General features: G+C 43.3%; 1 protein-coding gene and 1 pseudogene across 5 annotated transcripts in view; both read right to left on the reverse strand.

Moving 5' to 3' along the window:
- The window catches only part of TASOR2 (transcription activation suppressor family member 2), a 1022580-nt gene that overhangs the window by 761687 nt on the left and 240795 nt on the right, over positions 1-20098 (reverse strand). For all 5 annotated transcript variants that reach the window (XM_085653577.1, XM_085653574.1, XM_085653576.1 and 2 more), the window contains exons 6-9: positions 725-862; positions 452-588; positions 346-365; positions 132-231 (exon numbers count right to left, since the gene is read on the reverse strand). In XM_085653577.1, the coding sequence (XP_085509703.1) occupies positions 132-231; positions 346-365; positions 452-588; positions 725-862 (395 nt within the window). The remainder of the gene's footprint in view (positions 1-131; positions 232-345; positions 366-451; positions 589-724; positions 863-20098) is intronic.
- LOC146855677 (CCAAT/enhancer-binding protein delta-like) lies at positions 18110-19172 on the reverse strand (annotated as a pseudogene).

Below are 20098 nucleotides of genomic sequence, written 5' to 3' on the forward strand. Positions count from 1 at the left end.
ACATTTCCTACTAGGATTCCATGCCACATGTTAACACATAGGAATGACAATACATCAATTGGTAAAAGTGATAAAGAAAAATACAGCTGCAACCTTAAAAACAACCTTAAAAACGTGAAATGAAAACTTACAGCTGGGTGGGAAGGAAAGCACCATAGGGTGACTTGAATACAACATCACACAACGGCCGACCAAGAATAAGAAGCTGTCCACTCCACACACTGTAAAACTCTGCAAGTAAAATAAAATGTTAAAAAAGTATAAAAACAAAACTGTGTCAAAACGAATTTCAACAAATGTAGCATGTGTAAAAATAAATAAATAATACTGGCACTTAAATCCTACCTTCAGTGTTGCGTGTGATTCTGGTGAGGAAAAAAGAACAAAAAAAGATGTTCAGAAAGCAGACACTGGTACCAGGAACAATCAAAGCAACCAGAAATCAGCCTACCTGTTTTTATCTGGAATTGCACTTTTAGGTTGTTTTGCCTGAAGAGGCTCACTGTACTGGAAGGCCAGAATTACAAATGGACAAACTTGTCTTGGCCTCTTAACACAACTGTCCTTATGCAACTCGTACACATAGTACTATCAACAGAAATCACAGAGAAAAGCAGGTTAAATCTATGCAGGTTAAATCTATGCAAAGCAGAAATGTATCTCTGTCATAAGAAATAACACAATCGTTGCTAGAATAATTTACTGCTATGTAAGCATGCTTTACCTGATTTAACTCAAAAGCCTGAAAATGGCTGGTTTTGACTGAAACCTTGCTGTTCTTTGCAGACATGTGGCAATCATAACTGGGTGAAGGAACTGTATAGTTGGTAGTATAGTTCTCAGGTACAACTTTTACTTTTCCCTGGAAAAAATTCGATGGAAATAGGCAAACATTATTTAAACTAAATAAGAAATGCAGTACATTTCGAAATATATTCTTAAAAGCAAATGCAACTTTCAGCACTGCGAATTCAAACTGCTGACAGGAATAGGACAGCAATATGCACCAGAGACAAAGACAGTAACATAACTCACCTAGGGCCATATGTAGGTAGCCTCACATTTACCGATTCATAAATACCGAATTTTACCGATTCGGTATTTATGAATCGGTAAATGTGATGTAGGTAATGATTCGGTAAAGTTTACCGATTCGGAAAAATTCGGTAATTATGAATCGGTATTTACCGATTCGGTAATGAGGCATAACTTCCCATTGATTCCTATGGGCCTGGAGGCCCATAGGAATCAATGGGAAGGTATGTCTCATTACCAATTCGGTAAATACCGATTCTGTAATGGGGGGAGCATATACAAGGGTGGCAGGGTGTCACATTTTCACCCTGTTGCACCCCTGAATCTTGCATGTGTGCACATGTGGCGCACATACATGCCCTAAGGGCATGTATGTCTGCCACATGGCACTCTTAATTCTGCAAAAAATTGCTTTTTGCAAGGTATTCGTTATTTATCACCAACCTGTATTTGGTGGTAAATAACGAATTTCTACTACTAATTGTCACTCTTTAGAGTGCTCCCTACATCTGATTTCAGGATTCGGTATTTACCGAATCGGTATTTTACCAATTTCTTAATTTCCGATTCGGTAAATACCGAATCCAGAAATCAGCCCCCTACATTGCAAAGCCTAAATACCGGTCGGTAACGGGATATTTACCGAATTTCGGCCGTTACCGACCGGTATTTGGCTTCCTACATGAGGCCCCTAGTCCTTTAGGTAGATGAACAATCGTAAATTTAATACTTACCAGTTTAAGACTGGAATTGTAAGTTTAATACTTACCTGTTTAACCACAATATTGTTTTCACCTTAGGATAACATTGGACTGTGTGAAAAATTTTCAAAGTGTCGATTTTTCTAAGAGAAAAGTATTTTTAATTAAAACGTTATTTACCTGATTACAAAGACCTGGGTCGTAAAATATCGTACAAGCAAAGTATAATTTCAAATAATTGGTCTGGATCTCCTTCTTTAGTCATGTGCCCATTATTGATAACTGTGGTGCAATAAAGGTCTTACATTCCTCTGTGTTAGGCCTAAGGCTTCTCGCCCACACTACCACTTATAAAGCACTTTGGGTTTTGCATTAACCCCAGCAAACTTTTGAGGAACTCCTAGACTCCGTGAAGGATATTACCACCTAGTGGCAATAGCATATACAGAGCCAGCTTCCTACAGTGGTAATAAACAAGTGTGTCTAACTGGCAGCCGATCACATGATTCTGTTTGACACCAAGCCCAAATGACATGTACCTTAGATAAGCACATACAATACAAATATTAGGAACATAAAAAAATGATGAACATTCAGTGAAACTTGCAGCATCAACTCAAATCAGCTTGGCTGACCAACAATGATCAACAAAAAAATTGCTATCTTGGCATAATCCTTAGGTATCCTCCCAATACAATCTAAGCTGAAATCCACTCCACAGGGAATATTTATTCAAGTATAAAGTAGTTGCCATACTTCCAATCTGTTCTATGCCTACCACTAACAGAAGTAGCTACCCTTGGCATAAAGACATGTTCAAAAAAATATAGAGAATAATATGTCCCAAATGATTAGAAAGGAAAGCCTTCATAACAGAGATGAGATTGGGCCTTGCAACCCTATTTAAATACAATGAGGCAAAGCAATTTTACTACATAGGTAAATAACTTGAAATAGTCAGAAACGATCTGAAAAGTGAGGGGAATAAAGATTAAGGCATAGATAATCACATTACTTGAGAAGGAATATAATCATTTCCTTACAACTCCGATCGTCTGTCACTGCGCGAAATTAAAACAATCAGATGGACCATGATCTTTAATCTCCCTGACTTCTATAAAATGTATAAACCAACCAAAAGATCAGTCTTGTGGCAGACAATGTAACATGTACTGCCTGAATGAAAGGCAACAACAATGGTGTTCTGAATTATTCTTGCTAGTGTTCCTTGTGTCCTACTTCCATATACTTCTTCAGGAGTGTTAATGAGGTAATCAGTTTCTAGTTTTGAATTTTAGTTGTGCCAGTTGGTACCCGACTCAAACAACCTTGGTACATATCTAGCTACTTCTTGGGCACTTAAGTATCATAATTACATGGCAGCCTATTATTTAAAAATATGTTCTTTACACGAACCTGCTAGCCTCTTCTATGCATGGAGCAGCCCTGGTACTCCACAACACAGGTCAAAGACAACATTTCAAAAGATACACTTGAACTACAAAATGAGGAAGGCTGCAAATCTTCCATCAATCAATAGATGAAATTGGCATATGATAGTTTGAAACCCCACAAGAAAAACATAAAATGTGTAGCTTTCACTTGTAAATGTAATACATTATGAATAACCAGTACTAAGAAAGCACATGGAGATTTCACTGGTGAACAGTATTGTAATTGCATTTGTACACCGCTTACTTCCCCTGACTAGGACCTCAAATAAAATATCCTCCTCATTAAAAACAGTTGCCTGTTGGAACTGACCAACTATGATTGACAGATGTCATAAGCAAGATAAGGATAAAGTCACAGTTAGACACCAGCTGAGCATGTTATCGGTATCTGAAATGTTCTGGTATATCTCTTGAAAACAAATCCAATGCAAGGTAACCAGACGGTCCTTTAAAATGCCAACTCAGGGACTTAACTGCTAGAGTGACAATGAGGTGAAAGGTGAATCTTCTTAAATAGAACTCTGCTGAAATCAGGACGGACGCCCTCATTCCTGCTTTCTTTCAACCCACACCTTCTGCAACTTACCGCAGCAGCTTGCCGGACCCGCTGCACGGGTCCCGCTTCGCGGGTGAAGTCAGCGGGTGTTACCAGCGGGTGTCATCAGCGCCTTGGGACCTGTTGGGGCCAGGATCGTGAGGGGGGCCTTTGGAGTTGAGCAGGGCTGCGAGCTGTGTCGCAGGGACTCCATCACCCAGGAGTCCCTGCTTGACTGACCCACAACACCTGGGCCGCTCTCCCTGCTTGACACGCCCCCCGGCAGCAAACTTCAAAAAGCACCACCGAAGGCATAGCTTTGGGAAACCTTTCTTAAATAGAACTCTGCTGAAATCAGGACGGACGCCCTCATTCCTGCTTTCTTTCAACCCACACCTTCTGCAACTTACCGCAGCAGCTTGCCGAACCCACTGCGCGGGTCCCGCTTTGCGGGTGAAGTCAGCGGGTGTTACCAGCGGGTGTCATCAGCGCCTCGGGACCTGTTGGGGTGAGGATCGTGAGGGGGGGCCTTTGGAGTTGAGCAGGGCTGCGAGCTGTGTCGCAGGGACTCCATCACCCAGGAGTCCCTGCTTGACTGACCCACAACACCTGGGCCGCTCTCCCTGCTTGACACGCTCCCCGGCAGCAAACTTCAAAAAGCACCACCGAAGGCATAGCTTTGGGAAACCTTTCTTAAACAGAACTCTGCTGAAATCAGGACAGACGCCCTCATTCCTGCTTTCTTTCAACCCACACCTTCTGCAACTTACCGCAGCAGCTTGCCGGACCCGCTGCACGGGTCCCGCTTCGCGGGTGAAGTCAGCGGGTGTTACCAGCGGGTGTCATCAGCGCCTTGGGACCTGTTGGGGCCAGGATCGTGAGGGGGGCCTTTGGAGTTGAGCAGGGCTGCGAGCTGTGTCGCAGGGACTCCATCACCCAGGAGTCCCTGCTTGACTGACCCACAACACCTGGGCCGCTCTCCCTGCTTGACACGCCCCCCGGCAGCAAACTTCAAAAAGCACCACCGAAGGCATAGCTTTGGGAAACCTTTCTTAAATAGAACTCTGCTGAAATCAAGACGGACGCCCTCATTCCTGCTTTCTTTCAACCCACACCTTCTGCAACTTACCGCAGCAGCTTGCCGGACCCGCTGCGCGGGTCCCGCTTTGCGGGTGAAGTCAGCGGGTGTTACCAGCGGGTGTCATCAGCGTCTCGGGACCTGTTGGGGCCAGGATCGTGAGGGGGGGGGGGCCTTTGGAGTTGAGCAGGGCTGCGAGCTGTGTCGCAGGGACTCCATCACCCAGGAGTCCCTGCTTGACTGACCCACAACACCTGGGCCGCTCTCCCTGCTTGACACGCCCCCCGGCAGCAAACTTCAAAAAGCACCAACGAAGGCATAGCTTTGGGAAACCTTTCTTAAATAGAACTCTGCTGAAATCAGGACGGACGCCCTCATTCCTGCTTTCTTTCAACCCACACCTTCTGCAACTTACCGCAGCAGCTTGCTTGACACGCCCCCTAACCTTCTTTCCTCAGTATTTAGTTGGCCCACTGAAGCGCTGCGCGGGAGCGCACGGGAGCGCCCGGAGCGAAGCCCGGGCAAAGGGCGGGCCGTCTGATGCCGTCCTAGGACGATCGAGGACGGGCCGGGCTCACTCTCTTTCTTCTTGAGCCTTGAAGTATTTATTTTTAACTGCTTTGTTTCATCCTTTATAAAGTAGTACCATGATGGCCTTATGCTCTGGAAAAGGTAGGCAGGTTACTATGAAAACGAGTAATGTTAAAGCAACCGGAACCCTGGGTGACTTTATAATTCGGGCAACTGTGATTTTGGAAAAAGAAATCGCACTTACTGAAAAGCGATTATCATTAGACCTGGTATCTGGGAAACGTTCCTCACTAGGACGTATTGGTTCTATAACTACGCCTGAACAAAGCATTTTAATTGACCCTGTAGTCACCCTAAATCCCCCTATTAATCCTGTCTCTGTTTCTCAACTATATCTAACAAATAAGGAACCAAGAAGGATCCTAATAAAGCCTACCTGGACAAAAGTAGGCTAAAGTAAATTGGATGTTGGTTGATAATTGCCAGTAAAAGAATGCCTAATTCACTACTCCAAGATGGCCCCTGAAAAACCATATGGCTGACAAGTAAAAACTTCTGTTTCACATTATATTTGGGCAACACAATAATTAAATATCCCAAAACATTATTGAGGGTAAATAAACTCATCCGTGTATGTAGTGCACAGGCACGAGTTTTTTATGTGTTGGACCCTACGTACCATCTATAAGAATGATTCATTTACCGCTCTAAGATGGCCCCTAAGAAAACGCTACGGATAAATAATCAACTTTTCATTCAATAAGCACAACCTCGGCTGCTTGGGGCATGTCCAATTGCGATTACCTTAAATCACAGTATAAATTCCTTGTTTTAGAACTACTTGCTAGCCTCTTAGCTAGTTGCCAATATCTTAACTTTAACCATCCACCACTCCAAGATGGCGCGTAAAAACCAATACGAAAGAATAATTATCTTTCTACATGGGCTGGCTTGATAAATTCAACATCGGTGTTTTGGGTTTTGCACGACCGTGTAGATCTTGAATCACAGTACAAATGCCCTTGCTTTAAGAAATATATGTTAACTTTCGAGCTAAATGATAATATTTAAGTTTGATTTATCCACCATCCCAAGATGGCGCGTAAAAACGATACGGAGGAATAATTATCTTTTCACTCGAGTTAGGATGACAAATACAACCTCTTCTTTTGGGTCATCTACAACCGTGGTAAATTTTCAACTTCAGTACATTTTCTTTACTAAAGAATAAGGTGCTACCTGACAGCTGAATGGCAACAAGCTTCATTCTGTCCTAAATGTATCAAATTATGTATCGATTCACCATTGTAAGATGGCGCCCAAAACCACACGGGCATCCACACCTGTGAATCATTCACTAGATTTTCCCGCCAGTAGAAACATTTAAAAGCAAGCATCGATAGAGCCACACCATTATGCGGTGTTCCTGGGAGTCACTAGGTCCAATAGCTGATGGTGCATTCTAGACAAGTAAGTTGGCGAAAAAATACCGGAACATATCTCTTTGATTTAATCTCACGCATTGAATAGAAAGATCTGCGCCTAAACTTACTTCCTTAAATCATGTTCTAGATATCTAGAGCCTCCCTGCCCCAGCAACACCATGGAGTAGAATTATCCCTCCTGAAAAGTAGGTTTACTCGTGTAATCTACCGCAATCTTGTGTTCTCTGTATGTATGTGTTTGCACTATAGTCACTTAAGCACTTAGTAAATCTGCACTTTTTAAAGAATTATAAGAATTTTTAGGCACATAATTAATGTAATGTAATTTTGGTCCCTAGTCCACATTAATTTGTGGACTTTGGGAGTGCAACTAATCCTTATGTGTCATTGTATTTCTATACAGAAACTACGACCCAATACTTCGAAAGAAATCCTGGTATTATGGGTATCGTATATATTTAACAAACCAAATAGGGTAATAACAATACAAATTAGTGATTTGTTTGTAACAACTCGGAGTGGTACACGCAAGGCTGGTCCTTGTGCGGTCCTGAGGAAGTGGTTGGGGTAACCACGAAACATGTCGACCAAGTAATTAGGGACAGGCACACATAACGTTACTGTACTCTATTACTAGCCCCATTTTAATCTACATTTACCGGATAGGAGCAGAATAAAATTAGGGTTCACTATCCAGGTAATTTTTATTGTTTTTTCTTTTTTTCACTCTACGTAGCACAGCACAACACATCACCACACATAGTTGAAAATATAAGTGCTCCTGCGTATTTCGCCAAGTTGCAGCACGCCCCAGGCAGTAGATGCCTGGGAGGACCCCTATGATGAAGCATGTCACCCTGGGGCAACCCTAGGTGAGTGAGGGGACTCTAGAAAAACAAAAGGTCTTTTCTAGTGTAGGACTCTATTAATTATGGAGCACCTATCTTTGTCCAGGTAGGCTTTATTAGGATCCTTCTTGGTTCCTTATTTGTTAGATATATTATAAAAGGAGGAAAAAGCCTGCCTCCCTATCCTCCAACTCCCTTTCCTTTAAAGTGGTTCTGTTTCTCAACTAACATGTTCTAATGACCTGGCTGATTATTTAAATGCAGACTTTATATCATCAAGTACTGCTAGTAGGGATAGTACTCAAAACTGTAATTTGAGTCTTATAGTGCCCACATCAGCACAACCTCAGGTTTTAGAATCCGATTCTGTAGAAACTATAAAAACTTGTAAACGGAAAAGAGGAGGGGGTCATAATAGGAGTAGTAGAGCTAAAATAGCTAAAATTAATGCTCTTCGAGTTGTGGCCAAACCTGCGAATGAAAGGGGAACTTCATCCGGGGATGTTATACCCATAAACCATTCTTGTTCAAATGATGAACTGCTTCTTAACATTGAAAAGCTGGTTAAAACTCTTTTGCTGCCTTTATTGGAAAAAACCCAAATAATAAATTTGAAATTGGACCAATTAGAACACCTTATATCAGTTAACACGCATTCCCTTGATACATTGGCTAAGAATAGTAAGGCCATTGAGATTTCGGGGGATAAATTTACTGCTATAAAGAAAGTGGGTCCAAAAAAGCCAATAGGGGTGTTACAAATGGCTACAATTGCTGATCCTGCTAAAGCAGTTTCACAAACAGCTTCAAATAATACCACTTTGATAGATGGTGTAGGTGGTCAGCAAAAACCTGCAGCGGTTGCTGCACCTGCACCAAAGCCATTGGTACCTAAGCAGGTGGTTACTACCAGGCCTGAGGTAACATCACAACAGGGTCTTACAAATCAGGGGGAAAAAGCTCCACCAAAGCGGACAGTCTGTGTAAATCTACCCCCTGACTCTGCCCCTTTTACAGCAATTTTGACGGGAGTGCCAGGGGTCAGACCTAATCAAATGGAATCAAATAGGGATCTTAGAAATAAAGTAATTTTTTGGCTCAATAAAAACAGACCACTTCCCCCTGCCTCTATGACAGAAATATTAAATGTTAGAAGGGTCCCTTGGGTGGGTCCAAGTGATAAATACCTGGAGGGGGATTGCATTCTTATAAATTTTAGGGATAATTGGGTTAAGGACTTTATTTGTCGTGAACCTAGGTTTGGTAGATTGGGGGATATACAATGTATAGGTTTAGAATATTTTTACCCCAATCTAAAGCATGTTGCTTTCCATCCACCCCAGAAGTATCCTAGAATGCGACTCCAGGGTGAGGAATATCTTGGGTGGATACCAAATAATATTCCTCTGAGAAACCGTTTTGACCCATTGATGGGGATGGAGGGGATAGATTGACTACCAACTAGCCAAAAGTCCGTTAAACCATGTGGTGAAATGGGTAGTGCTCTAGTGGAACATAACAGTGAAAGATTGAGGGGTAATGCCAATAAGGTGGCATTAATTTGCATTGCATCGAGTGAAACAGTGTGTCAGATTTGCCTGCCCCTAGGTTGGATGTGGCCACGTATATAGATCAACCAGGTGATTCACCAGGGAAAACAGGGTTTCGGTTGATTTCGTGGAACATCGCAGGTTTCTCTAGGAGGTTACAGGATGAGGCTTGGCTGGATTATGTTGTAAGCCATGATATCATGTGTCTCCAAGAGACATGGAGTAGAACTGACCAGGATTTTGACGGATTCCAATCATTTAACGTATTAGCTGTGCCATCACAGGCAGGCAGAGCTAAAGGTGGGATAATGACCGCTATAACTCTCAAATGGAATAATTTAATAACATCTAAGTTTAACATCTAAGTTAGTAGATACTCCCTGGTATCAATTACTTTTGCTAGAATCTCTGTTTTCCGTGCCCCTGCTGCTGATTAATTGGTATTACAATGTTTTTGATAACCATGATATAGCTGTAATTGTGAGTTTGCAGGAGGCTATATCCAAGGTGCGTAGTGATCTACCCTTGTTATTCACTATATGGGTTGGCGATTTCAATTGTACCCTGTGTAAATTTGGTGGTTCAAATGTGTGTGGTTTGGTGGACCTAAATGAGCACCCTATCCAGCATTTTAACCATACACCTCAGGGTGATGCGTTAAATAATATTATTGTAATTAATGACTTATGTATAATGGAATCATGTGTTGCCCCAAATTTACTTCCCATACCAACCTTTCAGGGTGCTAGTGGTTCTATGAGTGTTATTGATTTTATTATTGTGTCCAGTAGCTATTTACATTTTATTGACAAATTTGAGACGCATGCAAATCTGGCAAGCGATCATAATCCTTTGATCTTAACTTTGTGCCCCCCCGTTGCAACAAGGCATCCAATCTGGGACCAACCTGTAAGATATAATAGGAATCAAGGTGTTACCATGAGGTGGGAGAAAGTAGATGCAATTGGGCTGGAGACGGAGATTTTAAGTGCCAATAGTTCTGTAATCAAGTCTTGTCTGTCACCAACCACAGATCCTGAAAATGTAATTATGAATTTCGAAATTCTGTGTGGGAATGTGGCAGAGCATCTTAAAAAAAACCAATGGTCAATAGACAGTCCAATGGCTTTAAATGGTTTGATGCTGTATGTTCTACAACCCAAAAATCATTAAAAAGGGCTTTGCAACAAAAACCAAGGAATAAGGGGCTGGTAAGAACTGCGAGAAGCGCATATAGAGAGGCAATTAGAAAACGGAAGCTGGATTTAAAAACCTTAGCTTGGGACGACCTAGAAAAAGCCTCAGAGTTAAAAGACAGTAGGCTTAATGATAGATCGTGCCTGTTAACTAGTCTACGCGAGGCTTGGGTGGCCGACGGGCTGGAGCTGGACGACGAGGATTGGATGTCCGCGGTGGCCTCTCCGAAAGAGGTGGCCATCCCGGCTCGCCTTCGTTTCGTCCAGCTCAAGATTCTTCACCGGGTCTACGTGACGGGGCCGAGGCTTCTACGTATGGGTTTTGCCATGGACGGACTGTGTAGGCGTGGATGTGGTGCGTTGGCGACTTTTATGCATATACTGTGGGAGTGCCCGAAGGTGGAGCGATTCTGGCGTGGTGTGCATGAGGTCCTGCGTGTGGTCACGCGTGTAGCGCTGCTGCCCGAAGCGAGGAGGTGCTTGTTGAATGTATGGGAACCGAATGACTACTCGGTTCCGCAGACGCGGTGGGTGACTCTGGGATACATGATAGCGAAACGTGATATTGCTCAATTGTGGGGATCCCAGAGGCCCCCTGCGGTGTCGGCCTGGAAAGAGCACATGGATTGGTGTATGTTCCGTGAAAGGGTGGTGTATGTGGCGAGGGGTAAGCCTGGGGCGTGGGTGAAAATCTGGGGCCCCTGGAACGCCTACCGTGGGGGCATTTGTGAGCCACCACAGCTGCCGGCTGCCTCGCCTGCTCCGTCTCCCTAGCTGGACCCTCTTGCTCGGCCGCGGGCACGCGGCCCCCCAGTCCTTGATCTCCTCCCATCCCCCTCTTCAGATCTTTCCTGCCAGTCTGGATCCCCCACTATGGAGCAAGTGTTGTCATCTTGAATCTCGGGTTGCCTTGCGGTTGTGGTTTTTTGTTGATGTTGTTAGTCCTTAAAATGAAACCGTACTCTGTGGCAGGACGCCGTGAGGCCTGCACCGTTGATTACTCCTGTGTTTCTACTGTACACCGCTGAGAGACCTTTACTGTCTGTATGTACTATATTTGTGATGCTTTAGCGGCCGGCCGTGCGGTTGTAGGCCCATACCTGTAACCTTTTTATGGATGCAATAAACGGTTTCAAAAAAAAAAAAAAAAAAAAAAAAAAAGACAGTAGGCTTTTTTGGGAAGTGGTAAACCGTCCCTTATTTTCTAGTGATGGCAAGGAAAATATGGTGATGCAGATAACGGGTGAGATATGGGAAGCCCACTTTGGGAATATTTTTAATCCTAAATCAGTATCCCTTTTAGGCTTGCAGGATGATACAAAGGATGTGGACTTCCCGCTTACAGCTTCCTCGCTTAGCTCGTCGCTTACTCTTCGGGAAGTTGAAGATGCCCGGAGGAAAGGCGTACCACTAAAAGCCCCTGGCCCTGATGCGGTGCCGTTGGATCTTTCCAAACATAATACTGTTGTATGGGCCCCTTTGTTATTGAACGTATTCAAAGCAGCTATTGTCGGTCGCATTCCCCTATCCTGGAAGGAGGCAGTGGTGGTGCCTATTTTCAAAAAGGGTGACAAGTGCGACCCACAATGCTATCGCCCAATATCATTAATTGATGCATCATGCAAACTATTGGGAAGGATAATTTTGGCCAGATTGGAGACGTGGGCAGACTCCGTGGGCCTAATTGTGAACTCTCAATATGGGTTCAGGAGAGGAAAGGGAACAACCGAACAGTGTCTAAATCTGGCACTAATTATGGGTAAGTACATGAAGGCCAGGGGTTATTCTATCCACCTGGCCTTCATGGATTTATCCAGTGCCTTTGACACTGTTTGTAGGAATAAACTATGGCGGATGATGGAGGACATGGGTTTTGAAGAACCTTTGGTTACCCTGCTCCGCAGACTACATGCGGCTACAACTGTGACAATAAGATTCGGGCCAGGGGGGGAAAAAACAAAATCTATCCCCTCAACTGAGGGTTTTACGACAAGGCTGTATATTAGCGCCTTTTCTGTTTTTAGTCTATACTAATGGCCTGGAAAAGTTCTTGTTGGAACATTGTTCGGATTTCCCGAAGGTGAACGGCAAGAAGATACCTATGTTATCTTATGTCGATGATACGGTATTAATGACCCTTACAGCGAATAGTATGCAGACCTGTCTGGAAGCATTTAATAACTTTATGCTGGACCTGGACCTAAAGGTAAACTTTTCAAAATCTTTTGCAATGGTCTGTGGCCCTAAAGGGACAAAAACCCGTAAGTTCATGGTAACTAATTTTACCATTGACAAAGTTGATAATTTCAATTACTTGGGAAATTTATTTAACAACAGACTGAGCTGGGCCCCTTTGATGAGGGCGCGTGTACAATGTACCAGTAGATCTATAGAGGGTTTATTTCGTTTTTGTAGTAAATTGGGACAAAAATCAGTCCCACATTTAAAAACCTTGTATAGAGCAGAATGCCTATCTGTGGCCACCTACGGGCCATGATCCAGGTCATGGAAAATACATTTTTAAAGCGTTTATTGTCAATTCCATCAGGTTCATCTAACAGTTTTTCAATCACTGAGATGGGAATGGAATATGTGACTGACATCATCCGCGTTTCCCCTTTATTATTATGGGGTAAAATATGGTTATCGGAAGACCTTCAGCTCTCCAAAGATATCCTGCAGGACTGCAAAAACCTTGAACATGCAATGCAGATCCCATGGCTTTTATACGTTAGTAATAGTTTGCATAGAATTGGTTTGGGTCACTTTTTATGATAACCCCGAAAAAATGCAGGGGGACATAAAAACTCTGATTAAAACAAGTTATCGTAAAAGTTTAAGTATGTTACACTCAGACCAGCCAACAAATTGTTTGGGTAAATTGCAGCTTAAATTTTATTTAACATTTACTACTAATGTGCAATGGCGCTTTTACCTGACAAGGTTTAGATTAAACACTCTTTATTTTCTTCTTGCCTTTCCAAAACAAGGGGGTTGGTGTGAGAGGCTGCCTCCTTGTTTTTGCGATAACAAAACTAGTCAAAGTACTATTCACGTTGTCCTTTTTGGTTCTCTTTATAAGGAACCAAGAATTAGGTTTATTAAGCCTATTCTCAAAGGGCGACAACCATGTAATTATAAAGAGGGTTATGACTATTTGTTATCGCTATCATCTTCTGGAATATGTTGTGCCATGTTAAGTTTTATACGACTATCACTCCAGATTAGGAAAGGGTATTGTTAGTTTGGTTAAAGACCTTCTTGCTGCCAGTGCAATAAGCACTAAAAAATTAATGTCATATGTTGGTCCAACTGTAGGGTACAACCTTCTGTATTCTGTGGATTTGAGCACTCCAGATACGTTATATAGTATGCTAATAATCTCTGTTATAGGGCGACTAATATGGTTTCGCATTGTAGGTTTCCATTCTTGAGGCAGGCGATGAATAGCAAATACAGGTCACGTACAATGTTCTAATATCTCGTGACCTCTTTACCTCCCTTACCTTTTGTTTTACAGAACACCATGCTTCCAGGTGTCTACTAGAACCGCCGCACACCGACTGAGGTGACGTTCCCTATACAGGGAGGTGAGCTATTTAATGACTAGCTCCACTACCGTCTTCATATCACCTTGGATGTAGCATTTCACGCTTACAAGCTACACATGTATGAGTTTACCACCATAGACTTAAGCAACAACCCCCCCCACAACCACCGTCCCGCCTGGGGGGGGGGAAGGACAGTCTTCTAATTACAGTTATATGGTTTTTAATGGGCATTAGAGATTTGCCCCTATCACCCACACTTTCATCTGTTTTTATGTGCCTAGATGGTCGTTGCATTTTATCTCACACTAATGGGGATAGGAGAGTAAAGGAGGTGTTGTAGAGAGCAAATAAGGAATACTGTGTGACCATAATACCGGTTTTACAGAAGTGTTTTCCATTTTCAGATATCCCTCTCTTTAGGTTACAGAACCACACTACTGAGGATTTGTACCTTAGTGTTTACATGTGATAGGTAGCAAATAGCCCCACCACATAGTGTAGATAGTTTCACTGTTCACAGATTAGGTCCTGAAGAATTGCCACGGATTGATATAACCATGAGGCAAGAAACATGTTGACATTAAAGAGATGAGCATAGCTTTAACTGAACCTTGACGTATGGAAAGCTGCCACTCGTGTTGTTTTTATTGAGGTGGATAGCCAGCCAGAATAAAAGTGTTATTTGGACTATCTTACCTATTTTAAAATCACTTGTTCACTTCACTTTATCTACACACCACGGGCCACACACCCCCACTTCATCATACGGCGAGGAACAAAAGATCACCGATAAAGAGCCCCTTTACGGGTGCCCGTTGGGTATTGCAGCGCCGACCCAACAAGGAACAGGTCCAGATGATGAATCATGACACCTAGCTTGCTGGGTGTGTGAGGACCCTAGTTCCGAAAGAGTGGGATCCCCTCCAATCCCTATCCTACATCAGGTTCCACCTTAACTATCATTACTAGTGATGGTGGTTGGTCCTCTGAGTTTTACTGTCTAGGCACCACTTTATGAGGATCAGCATACCACTAGCTAGCAGGATCTTAATGGGCACCTATGCTGGACCTCGATAAAAAGCCCCACAGTCCCCCTTCTTGTTGACCATTGTTCTTGCTTTTGTCATTACATATATTTACTAACATTCAACAAATAAGAACGTATCTGGAGTGCTCAAATCCACAGAATACAGAAGGTTGTACCCTACAGTTCTGAATTTCCAACTATCATTGAGCACAGTGGAAATTTGCTATGTCCAAAATATACCCAATAGATAATCACAAAGGCCTATACTCCCTAAAGTTTAAGTGTCCATAATGCTTGCTGGCAACCGCTGTATTGCAAATCCACGTTTTGCTTTAATGTAACAAAGAAAGCTTCTAATAAAGTATTGCCAGAAATTACATTTGTCTAAATTTATTATACATTTTTACAGTGTGTCCTCATTCAATTTTCATTTCATCAGTCTCCAATCGGAATGCAAAACTTGAACATGAATAAATATAGAGCTTGCTCTATTTGCAAATCAATTTTATTATTTTCAGAAGTTACCCTATTTTTCTTATGTGAACTATTTATAACACCAACATAAGCATCCTACTTCTCTAACTCTAGGGGTCTTATAAATAATGTCCTAGTCTGTCAAATATTTAATAACAATGTGTTCAAATTATGATCTAGAACCATTTAGAAATATATTTTCAGAAAGCATATGGATTAATCTATTTACCCAACTAATATCCTGGACACAATTTATGAAGAAATAATGTCAGGTTATAGTATAATTATGTTTATCAAACACGATTCCTTTACGTGCTGGATAACACGCTCTATTTGATCCCCACACATACTTCCAGGCAATTGAAACGTCTGTGCGACTGCTTCTGTGGGATAGCGATTCCCCAGGAATTTCTCTACAAATGTTGAGAGGATGGTATGATGGGGGAGCGGTGATCCCGGCTCTGCGTAAATACTACTGGGCGGCCCAACTCAGAGTGATCAATCATTGGGTGCACTACCCTCAGGAGGACCTTGCATGCATATAAAATGGACCGCCATAATATGCAACCAAGGGGGTACTTGAGGGCTATTTACGGAGCTGACAGGGTAGAAACCTTTCCTGAGCCAACCGGCACTACAGTAATGATATGGAAAGAATCACTTACAGCTCTTGGGTGGAAGGATAGACTCACTTGTATGACACCACTGTCGGATTCGGCATGCTTGGGACTCTTGGGGATACACTGAGGATTTAGGAAGTGGGACTTGAATGGCCTTTCAAGGCTGGGTGGACTGTGGGCAAAGGGGAGATTAAACCGTTCGCAACACTGCAGCAAGAATATCAGTTAGTACCATCAGAAACCTTCAGATACCTACAAGCGAGATATGCATTAGGGGTAAACTCCCAAGGGGAGGGGAACTTCCAGATTCCTCTCCTCTGGAAGATAGGGTGCTTGACTAACATCTTAAGTAGAAGGCGACGTCTCTGATATATTGTAAAATCATGAATAACTCTGCAGATCCCTCGCTGGCCCTTCAGGCCCGCTGGGAACAGGACCTAGGGCAGACAGAAGACGAGGACTGGATGGAAGCTCTAGCCACGCCAAGGAATTAGCCATTAGGTCACGGTTTAGGCTGGTACAATTCAAAGAATTCCACAGATCATATGTTGCCCCCACAACATTGGTAACAAGCATTTGCAATGCAATAGGTCTTGCATTTACATGAGTTTGAGCTATTGACATTGCAAATAACAATGCCTTTTATTTTTGTTTTCGTTTTAAAACATAAATAAAAGGCATTGTCAAACTCGCATAAATAAGAGACCTATTGCATTGCAAATGCTTATATTAGTGGAATAATTGGGAGTGAGTTTGGTTGTAGAATTTTAGACCCTGTGTTAAGGGGTTTTAAAAATGTAAGAGCCTCTGAAGTCAATAGTGCTGGATCAGATTGAAAGTCCCCAACCTGTGTGCTGATCACTGCAGGATCAGCCACCCACTTATCTTTAATACAGATCATTCTGTTTACACAAACTAACCACACCACAAACGGCACTCTGCCGTCTATGAAGCTTATAATGACTGAGCATTTGAGTAGAGGCAGCCCAGATGTGCGGGAATTGTTTCAAATTTATGTGGAGACATAAGTAAATCCAGCTGAAGCAGTTGTAGAAACTAGTATTAATGTTTTTAGGCCAAAGTCCGAAATGAGAAAAGTACCCCAAACTGCACTTAGTGTATTTATTTTCAGCATTCCTTAAAAAGCTTATTGAAATGTGTAGGCTTTCTGCCACCCTCGCACACATCTTTCTAAGCCATAATTTGAATCTTGATGTCAAAGTCTCTGTCTCCCTCACACCTCCCCACCACAGAAAACTTTCATTAGGGCTCCTCTTCAATTTTGTACAACTTACAGCACACACATGCTGCTGCATTTCATTATAGGGAATAGAAGTCACTGGGAGGCTGATGGAGTTGGTAGCTTCCCTCTTAAGACATACTAGGTCTTGCATTTGCGAGAGTTTAAGCTACCGGCATTGCAAATGACAATGCCTTTTATTTTGTTTTCCAAATCATCAGATAAATAAAAGGCATTGTCATTTACAATGCGGGGAAAAGTAGAAATGCCTTTCAACAAAGTAAATACATCTGGCAACGTTAACACCCAACAGGGAGAAAGTGGAGCAAAGAGCGTCAGCTTAGGGTGATTGTTCTCACTTTAAAGTGCTTTATTTTCACTTCTAGAGCTGGGGACCTGGTAACACTGCACACTATGCATGCAAACACACATACCAGCTATGGGTGAGAACTTTTTTTCTGGCGGAAACATTTCTCCCTTTGTTAAGCAACATGGGCTAATCTTTTTAGCAAATGTTTCCCACCTCCCGCTCTCTAAGTGCCAGTGTCGGTGTGAATTGGGCCCAAAGTGCGGATTCCATTTGTGCACAGGTCCAGGAGGTGCATTCTAATGTAAAACCACTCCAAGTCAACAAGGCGATGAGACACGAGGACACAGGCTGCATCCAATAGGGCCCGGACATTTTGGCCGACTTTCTGCTACAAACCACCGTCACCTAAATGAATCCTGGAGACATGGACATGTGTTCATAGGAAACAGGCTGGTTGCGACAAGGTGCAAAACGTACGCAGGAACCTCAATGTTAGTTAAAAAGAAAACTCCTTTCAAATATGTCCTTGGCAAAACAAAAATTCAAATTCACCAGGTGGCCCCTCTCGCCCGCCCGCTGATAGTCCTAAGAGTCCAGGGTGCAGCTGTGCGAGCAGACACTGGCAGTCGATACCGCTGGACGCCCTGACGGACTGCTGCTGCAGCGGGCTAAAGGCCTGCGTGGCGGCTGCCGGCAGCTCCTTGAAGAAGTGCTGGAGGCCAGCCAGGTCCCCGGAGAGCAGCTCAATGCACTTGTGCAGCCGCTCATTCTCGCTGGAGAGCTCCAGCAGCCGCTGTTGCATGTCTTGGTTGCGCTGCTTGGCCTTGTTGCGGCTCTTGAGCACGGCGATGTTGTTGCGCTCCCGCCGCTGGCGGTACTTGGGTCTGCCACGGTCAAGGCTCTTCTTGTTGTACCGCTCCTTGCCGCCCCCGGTGCCCCACAAGCTGGGCGAGCGGCTGCTGAAGCAGGAGGTGCTGGCCTGCGGGTAGGTGGGCGGCGTGGGCTACCCCCAGGCAGCAGCACCGCCGTCTGGGCACAGGCGGCGATCTACGAGGGCTGGAACGAGGAGAGGTCGCCATCGCTCCACTCGGGCTCCTGCTTGACGGCAGCCCGGGCCTGCAGTGCCACGGCGCAGCTCGTCAGCAGAGTGAAGAGCGTGCCCAGGTCCTAGGACCAGCTCCTATAACATACCGTAAACAAGCATTTGCAATGCAATAGGTCTCGCATTTGTGAGAGTTTAAGCTATTAGAATCGTAAATTAAAATGCCTTTTATTTAGGTTTTAAAACCAAAACCTAAATAAAAGACATTGTCATTTACAAGGACAATAGCTCAAACTATTGTAAATGCGAAACCTATTGCATTGCAAATGCTTTTTAAAAGATAGTTTACCTTTTTCTATTAAGTTTCCAAACATCGGTTTTGTGCGCACTAACTATAAAAGGGTTAACGAAAAAGTACATACCGGTTTATGAACCCGGTTCTTAAGTTTCATGAACCTCACGCCTCAATCACTATTTTGTTTGGTGTAAAAAAAAACTATTTCCACCCCCATGGTGCGCACCCTCATACCTCCATGCTTAGAGTGTCTACTTTGCACCTACATGCCACAGAAAATGTCTTCACACTGACGTTCTTGTGATTTAACCATAACTAGACCTACTATTACGGCAACGTTGCAGGAGAGTCCAGAGGAAATCCCATTTGCTCACTTTGGAAGAGCTTATGTAATTTACTTTTTTGAAAGTTATTCCAAACTTGGGGCAGATTTGTCAGGAAACCAAAAGTTGTTAAGGAAAATGCATTTTTGGACATCCATAGGATTTTCAACTACTGGTCAGATTCACGTGAAACTTAGTAAAAAACAGAATTGTGGCAGAATAATTATTTTGTAGGTCGATGTAAAGCTGTTCAGTACACTTCAAAATATTTGCAACTTTTTAAAAAACCTCTCTTGAAAGTTACTCTTTCGTTCATCTGTACCGTTATGGTTTGGGGGCTCATCCACGAATCACAATTCTTTATTTTTAACATTGCTCTTTTTTAAGGTTGCCAATTGGTTACATCCATAGAACCTTTAAGGCCTTCATAATATCAATAGGGCAATTTAAATACAAAATAACATCAATCTGTATGTACTCTGCACACACTCCAGTCGCAATGTACATGCCTCAGATGCAATGTGCTGAACCGCTTCACTAATGAGTTGTGAGACTGCGGACCGGATTCACAAAAGGCCTCCGTACTCCTGGCGGAGTCTCCACTCTCGGGCCGGAGTATCCGCACTCGGGGCAGAATCTCCACTGTCGGGGCAGAATATCTACTTTCTGGCTGGAGTCTACGTACTCGGGGCCGAATCTCTATACTTGGTGCAGAATCTCCACTCTCGGGGCAGAATCTCCACTCTCGGGCTGGAGCCTCTGCACTTGGGGCGGAATCTCCACTCTTGGGGCAGAATTTCCACTCTCTGCAAACTTACTGGAGTCCACGAACCCCGCTGTGAC

The sequence above is a fragment of the Triturus cristatus genome, chromosome 4_1, assembly GCF_964204655.1.
Source record: "Triturus cristatus chromosome 4_1, aTriCri1.1, whole genome shotgun sequence".
Taxonomy (NCBI): Eukaryota; Metazoa; Chordata; class Amphibia; order Caudata; family Salamandridae; genus Triturus; species Triturus cristatus.